Raw genomic sequence first — 7777 nt, forward strand, 5'->3', positions numbered from 1 at the left:
CTGTCGTTGCCTTTAGTGCAGGAACCACGCCATAAAAGCCCAGCATTGATAGCCCTGGTTTATTATCTTTGAACAGGTGGCCCGGCTACTCGTAATGGTCGCTCTCATTTCTCAAGGCACACACAGTTGGGATCCTCAATATGGAGACCATTTGGGAGTTTGGGAACATCCCGATCCAGCCGCATTAAAGCCCAGGGAGTGAACTACAGTGCATAGTTTTGTGGTGACTTGTTGGCTGGTGAGTGGACTGGGGGGTTTAGAAGGAGAGTTACTTCCTGTGAGCATAACTCATGGAAATGTGGAGGCTCTGTTGATGCTAGCAGCTTCGGGGCTAATCGTGTCAATGACCTGTATTGTTTAGCTTTCAAGGTTAGCGAGGAGAATCGCAGCAAAGAAGCCCTCCAAGAATGTAAACAGTCACAATTTGAGCTACAAGCTGTTTCTACTCACTGCTGAACATTTTTACCAGGAATTCCAGACCCAGCATGGACATACACACACACATGCATTCACACACACACACACACACACACACAAACACATGCAGAAAACAGTGGTTTTCTGTTTGCAATTGAACTCAACCTTTTAACCCTTAAAGTCAGCCGTCAGTCAGATCTTTCATTCCTCAGGCAGGTTACTGTTGGTCAGCAGCTCAATCAAGACACCAGACAGTACTGTTTTTCATTAATTAATATATTTTCTGCATTAAAGTTAACATAGTTTTCTTTTGTGCCACCCTTTAATTTTTCAGTAAGTATTTGATATTTTGTTATATTCAGACATGAGTAAATTTAAGACTGTCTCTTGCAATAAATATCATAAAATAATAGAGCTTCACATAATAAATATTTTTTACAACAAAAAAATGTTTTAACAGACATTTTTTCTTTTAAAAAATAGCCAGAATTCCTCTTATGGATTTTGAGCATACAATTTTCACAAAAATAAAGAAAACAAAACAGGGGAGAATGCCACAGAATGTGTGTGAAGAGTTCAGATGGGTCGAAGGAGAGAAACATATCCAAGTGGAGAAGAAACACACTATGAGATGGATGTGCTTTCATTAATGCAACATGAGCATAGGAACCACGGTTTTAGTGTGGTAGCAACCAATAAATTCAAACATACCTGCTTGCTATGAATACCAGGTAACAGCTACATAATTGCCCTATAGTAGATCGTCCTTCACAGATTTGGTGAGAGGCAGCTCCCAATGGGCACACAGGCCCAATGGGAACTGCCTACCTAAAACGGAAGAAAAACTTTCATATATATATATTTCAAAAAAATAGTGTTAATGAGGAGCTGAGGATAGACATAGAAACAGTTAAGGCAAACACTGGTCTGTAAAAACATGGTCCTGATCCAGAGTAAATAAAAATAATTGAGTGGTTTTCGTTACTCCTTTGCTTAGCTCCTTAGTTTTCCGCAGCGAGGAGGGGAGGCTGGTGGGAGGTGCTTAGAATGTTTGACAAACATTAATTTGTGACTATCATTATCATTATCATCATAAGATCCACATCAAGAGTCTCCCGCGCACACGCAATCACAAACACACAGGGGCGATCAGGAAGGTTTTTCCTGGGTCTGTGGGGCCCAGCTCTCCAGTTTGCAATAGACAGTGTTCGAGTTCTTGCAGCGACAGCCGGGCCTGTTAACCCGGTCGTAGCAGCCCTGGCACGCCTTCAGACACCCCTTGACAGGTGGGTAGCATAGCAGACAGGGGAAGAGTACCGACATTAATCCCATGCACAGGAAACGAGAGCAGCAGTGGGAACGTGACAGCGAGCAGGGTTGGTCAGCACATGAGTCCCCCTCATCGTCATTGGAGCAGTGGTAGAAGATGCCCTTAACCAGGCACATGCACGTGCCGTGCTCCAGCGCACTCTCAGCCGAGCAGAGGCACTGACCATTGCACGCCAGACATGAAGGCAGGCTCCTGGGAGCCGTACAGTCGCTGCACTTGCACTTCCCACAGCGCTCACAGATGAACTGGTGCCCGGCAGCAGCCACCACCCCGTTGCCAGGGACAGAAAAGTCTGATTTCCCTTTGCCCTGGGGTTTGAGTGGAGCCTCTAGTGGAGGCTGATGGAAGTGAGGTCCCTGCTGGGGCTGTAAAAGGGCCTTGGGCTTGGGCTGAGTCCGAACAGGCCGCTCTGGTCTGTGGTGATTCTGTAAGCTCACCCCGGGCCTGGCAGCGGGCGAGCGTGCCAAGAGTCCCTGTTCAGAGGAGGCACTGCTGTTGCTCCCTGAACTGGCGGCACTTCCTGTGCTAGTGGAGCGGCTGAGCCCCGGTGCCCGGGACCCGCCGTACTGCTGTCCCCCAGCCACAACCACCACGCCGCCCCCGACGTGATGGTGGTGACCTGATGGCCGGTGCTCATAATTGTTGTTCACATTGACGAGGATGACCTCGTGAGTCCTCTCCTGCTTGTCCTGGGGCCTGGGGGCCATGCGGGGTACAGGGGGCCTCCGTACCACCGAGGGCCCCTCGGTATACTCGTTGTTGGAGCGGATGGCCTTGATTTGGTCCAGGGAGAGAATGGCGGCATGCTGGAGCTCCCGCTCGTAATCCGACCTCTGCCGGCTCTCTAGGGAAGGCGGCTGGATCACCACTAATGAACCGCCGGGGCCATGTTGACTTTGGAGCTCCATCTGGGGGGATCACCACTTCCGACATTCACCGTGGACTTGGCATGCATCGGAAAACCTGCCAGAGGGGGGAAGAGAGGCCGGGGAGGGACAAAAGGAGAGGCAAGGAGGGACAGGACATAATCAGACACAGCAAAACATGGCATAACACACACTGTCCTAATGGAAGAGGGGTTATGTGGCCATTTCAGATTCAAAGCCAAGTGGAAATCAATAAATATCATATCATTGTTTCTAAAAAATAACATAATAGCTATTCTGCAGCAGCAAAAATACCAAGTTGTTAACATGTATTATTGTTTATAGTGAAATAAGTGTATGTGTTATTAGAAGATGTATTTTAAGTTGACTCAGATTGACTGTTTTCATCCTGTCAGCATGGCAATGTGTCACTTTTGATCCCGTTAAGTGAGGCAACCCGGGAAAAAAGTTGACTGTTAACAAGACTTTTTGTACCTTCCTCCCCAATACGCACACATCTGAACTTCAGTAGGCCCTACAAATACTTCCCCTCCTCATTTACATTTGTATGACTATTTAACATTTAAATGCACCGCGGCGACGAAATGAGGACGCGATCCAAGGGAACTAAATGAGCTGCCTCACTTAGTATTCTACTACTACACCAAAAAGGATTTCAGGGAAATACGAACAAAAGTACAGAAAAAAACTAAGGTCAGACCAAGTTCCGACAAAACACAGACTTCAGTTTAAAAAACCGAACCGAGCGCTCGGGAATTGTCGGATTAAAATGTCCCCACACGCTACAGACAGACACGGTTTGTGAAGTTTATTTAAAGCAAATTATAAATCCAATAACCGAGTTTATGCCATAAACACCATCAGCAATTTGGGATGTTATGAAGCAACGCCGACCTGCACGAGGCCAAAGCCTCTTACGTTTCCCCAGTGAAACGGATCTTAAAGCTCACAGGGAGAAGCACTGCAGCCCGAGGGATTTTTGATCCGTTTGCTTTTTGCAAATAAACAAACTCTTTATATTAGGTAATAGTCCAATAGATTTAAAGTGCGCACTATGCGTAGGATTATCCGCACAGAGCGCGTTTAAAGAAGGAGACGTCGTGCATTGATAAAAGACGGATCCTATAAAACACACAGAGCCGGAGATCAAGAGACATTAGAGGACGCATCCAAATAGACGGGGGGAAAACTTATGAATGAAAACAACCGCCGTGGGGGGAAGGGTGTTTGTTACAGCAGAGCCACGGGCGGACACAGACATTGAAATCCATCAACTTCATCAACTAAATGCGATTAATTAGTTGTTTTTGCCCAGTGCAAAACACATTGAAAATGACACGTTGAGTCTTCGGTTGTGTGCACCAGTCTAACCAAATATTTATTTTCGCTCCATACTCCATACTAGGTCGCTACGTGCGCTACTATCGTATATTAAAGACCGTAAACATAATAGCAACATAATAGAAGTAAAACAAGTTTAAAATAGTAATGAAGATACGTACCTATGTGCAACCATCCATAACGTCGAATCCATCAATCAAATAGCCTACCAAAACTCCATCCAAAAAGGAAGGGGCAATGTCCAAACGTATACTATAAACTATGATGCATAACATTCACTGGCTGTAAATCCAAGTGCGAGTGTATCCCTTTGCGTTATTCCCTTTTCTTGGGTAGTTTTAGCGGAGAAGTTCTGCGCGAGTTACGCATGCATTCGTCCCAGGATAAAACAAAGTAAATCCCAAGTGGAGCTCTGATGGAGGAAAGAGGGAAGGCACCCGGAGAACTGCTGCGCACTTGGAGGCTATAGGTCTATAGGCAACCTAAGTCCCGCAGGAATTGTTGTAAAATAATACAAAATGAAAATGCGCAAAAACGTCTCGGAGAAATAAAAATCAAACACGAATGAGCTTATATCCAAGACTTTCCTCCTCTTCGAGTAGGCCTATTTGCGGAGAGCTGGGTTTGAGTTCTGGCTACTTATTGTTGCGGTGAGTCTGCGCTCGCAAAAAGCGTCGTCAGCTCGCGGACATCGGCGCGCTCTCTCCTGCTCCGCGGGCCTGCTCAGCACTGAATGAATGGGAACGCAGGGCTCAGTGTTTGCTCGACAAGCCAACTCCCATTGGCCATTCACTCCACTGAAAAAGGATACATCGCATCCGCTCCTGATTCATTGGGCAGATGTGGAAGGCCGGGCGATAGAGATGTGTGCACTATTTAAGGTGGAACGGGATTCTTTTTGTTACGAGGGCTCGGCTCAGGGGCTCAGGGGAGGAAAAAAAACTACTGGTTTCCGTTCTTGCGGGTTATGAATAATGATGTGAATAAGGTTAATATGACAAACACTGATGTAATAAACGCGCCATGCATTTATATCCTTTTAGTACGCAAGCATTAGACACACACAATGAAATAAACCCCCCTTTTTGCATACATTCACAATCTTCACATTCTGCTTCAAAAATAAACTGGCACACCATGTTGGTCCTTAAAAGATACAATCTAATCTAAGCATTAAAGGCATTTTAGTACAACTAGTACACTATTAATATAGGGCCTTTTGGGGGTTGTGTTGAAGTAGCCTAATCATATTGTATAACACAGAAGTATAATTTCTTATCTAACATGAAAAACCTGATTCTAACTTAAAGCATTAGACTGAAAAAACGACTTTTTTTTTTTACCATGTTAAGGATCTCAAAATGACCAGTGTTTGACGAATAATATTAGACAAAGTCTATGTAATTAAGATGGTTTATAAACACAAGTGTAGGGACATTCTCCTTTAGGCATTTCTAGTTAAAGTTGTTCATCTCTGTGATATTTAGCACTGCACAACGGACACTCACACATATTAACTTATTGTTACACTCTTAAAAAGGTTAACCTGGACTTTATTAAAAGACCCCCTGTTGGTCCTGGAAACTTAACTTTGGGAAATCACTAGTCTGCATGGACAACTGTGTAAATGTATAGATAACTCAGGGAGGAAACATCAACAGGATGTCTTCTCTGCTGCCCTGAATGTTCCCATTACGCATTTCACGTATGTCATCAGAGGAAAAACAATGTGTCACGGAGAGCCTGCAGCTTGCATAACTCCCTGATATGGACATCTTCCCATCATCTGAAGAGTTTCATGGCTCGATTCTTTTGGATGAGTGGCGATGGAAATGGTCGTTTTTTTTTCTTTCTTTTTTTTAGTCCGGGGCCACCTTAAGAGAAAAGCAGCAGGGGAAAGACTCCCCTGCCCCCACTCCCCCACTGCTGCCACCCCCTCTCTGTTCCTGACTGTCTGGTTTGATTGGTGTCGCGGATGCGCTACATCCGGATCCATGAGAAAAGGAAGTTCAATACAAAGTCAATTTATCCTATTCAAAGGGAAAAATCAATAGATGCATGACCTCCAGTGCCATTTCGGGTCACCAAATGCTTTAAAAAGAAAAGGGAGGGAGCCTGCTAGAGTTAACGGACTGGTAAAGCGACTGTGTGGCGTAGTAACGACTTTTTTTTTTTTAGGCTGGATGTTAAAATTCAGCTTCTTGGTGATAAAGCAAATCCTGGTAGGCCGACAGATGGCCGCCTCGATCCCTGCTCTTAGTGGTCGGAAGTGCGGACGGAAATCTGACGATTACAGCAATTAGCTGATTATCCGTGGATGAATGTGATGCATATACCAGCCGTGGTTTGTCTTTCACCCCGTGGATATGCAGAAGAGTTCTTCAAACTATGGGTTTAGAAACAATCAGGGGTCCAAAGGTCCCCGGATAAAGTCTAATTATACTATTTAATTCCATAGATGTTAGTGCAAGGGGATATTCCATGCTCTCCACTATCAGTTTAACCAGGTATAAAACCTGTTACCAACCTACTCTTTATGAAAACGTTTAAAAAAAAAAAAAAGAAGCAACAACTGGGAATTGACTGTGCTGTTGGAAAAAAAAAAAAAGTATTTCTGAAGAGCCACAACTTAGGCTACCTTTAAACTTAAAAATAATCAGTGGCACTAAAAACACACAGAAAGGACGTCTTGTCTTTGGATGTACAGACAAATGCATGATACAGTCTTAAAATCCAGTCAAAACCTGCTCCAAGCTACATTTTGCACTGAAAAAGAATGTATCATTATTGTTACGTTAACTGGGAATGACATGTTTTTTTTTACAAAAATGTGTGTATTTTATAGACTATTCCAAGCAGTCTAATTCTGCTGTAAACTTAGTTGTGGGCCAGCGCTTATTTGTGGCTTTTCGTCCTCCTTTAATGTTCTTTAGCTGGGTTAGACGAGGCAAGCAAATGGATACATAAATAAAGCATTTTCTACATTTTTAATATTTTATATGATCAAACATGACACTTAAGCTCACTTAAGGCTGAGTGATGTTTTAAAACCTACAGTAAAGAAAACAAACAGGCAAGATTTCAAAAAGTGCTACGGGAAACTGATTTTTTTAATTTTTAATTTTGTATTTGCCATAACATGTTCGGCTGGTGGTTGTGTCCATTTCTCATCACATTCTGGTATCTTGTCCGCCAGACACGGGGCAGTTGAAAACCTTTTCTTTAAAAAAGAAAAAACAATGTTAGAATTACACGGGACAAGGTTCCCTAGTTTGGACTGTGTCCATATAGCAGCGTGGTCAGAAGAAGAACAGGCCGCTGTGTTGCTGCTGCTGATAGCTGATATACGACTGGATGAGAGAGTCGGGGATCCGGGGCTTCACAGTGTTCAGGGCACTTTCAAAGTGTCTGGCCTCGACGTGCTGAGCTTTGATGTCCTCTTGTAGGGCCAGGAGGGCAGCCTCTCTGCATACTGCTGTTATCTGGGACAGGAAACAGACACAGATATTCAGCTGTCAGCCAGAGCGCTCCGTCCACCGAACACCACTGAATCATGTGAGCACAGTTAGAGGCCGATCAACTGCAACCACAGACTCTTCAGGGTAGATGTGTTGTGGTACTGGAAATGCACTTTATTTATCTTTCTACAAAAAAGCCTTGAAAACATCAAAAGCATTGCAGTACAGAGGGACAAACACAAGCGGGACTCGCACAAATCAAACTCTATACAATCTTGGCAACAATAGATCTGTACTAAACAGAACCGGGAGACAGACACCCAAAATCACCATCCATTGCACTG

General features: G+C 44.2%; 2 protein-coding genes across 2 annotated transcripts in view; both read right to left on the bottom strand.

Moving 5' to 3' along the window:
• Positions 1-677: 677 nt before the first annotated feature.
• Positions 678-4832, bottom strand: spry1 (sprouty homolog 1, antagonist of FGF signaling (Drosophila)). Its single transcript, XM_032527383.1, has 2 exons — positions 4137-4832; positions 678-2710 (listed from the first exon to the last, which is right to left on the bottom strand). Exon 2 carries the CDS (start codon positions 2653-2655, stop codon positions 1567-1569), a length of 1089 nt encoding a protein of 362 aa, XP_032383274.1. The 5' UTR covers positions 2656-2710; positions 4137-4832; the 3' UTR covers positions 678-1566.
• Positions 4833-7077: 2245 nt separating this feature from the next.
• Positions 7078-7777, bottom strand: part of afg2a (AFG2 AAA ATPase homolog A) — a 121228-nt gene continuing 120528 nt past the window's right edge. The window contains exon 17 of the mRNA XM_032527357.1: positions 7078-7457. Coding sequence (XP_032383248.1) covers positions 7275-7457 — 183 coding nt within the window. The 3' untranslated portion in view covers positions 7078-7274. The remainder of the gene's footprint in view (positions 7458-7777) is intronic.

This window comes from Etheostoma spectabile, chromosome 10 (assembly GCF_008692095.1).
Source record: "Etheostoma spectabile isolate EspeVRDwgs_2016 chromosome 10, UIUC_Espe_1.0, whole genome shotgun sequence".
Classification (NCBI taxonomy): Eukaryota; Metazoa; Chordata; class Actinopteri; order Perciformes; family Percidae; genus Etheostoma; species Etheostoma spectabile.

Coding starts and splice junctions, on each gene's coding strand:
- spry1 (XM_032527383.1), bottom strand. CDS start 2,655: ATGGAGCTCCAAAGTCAACATGGCCCCGGCGGTTCATTAGTGGTGATC.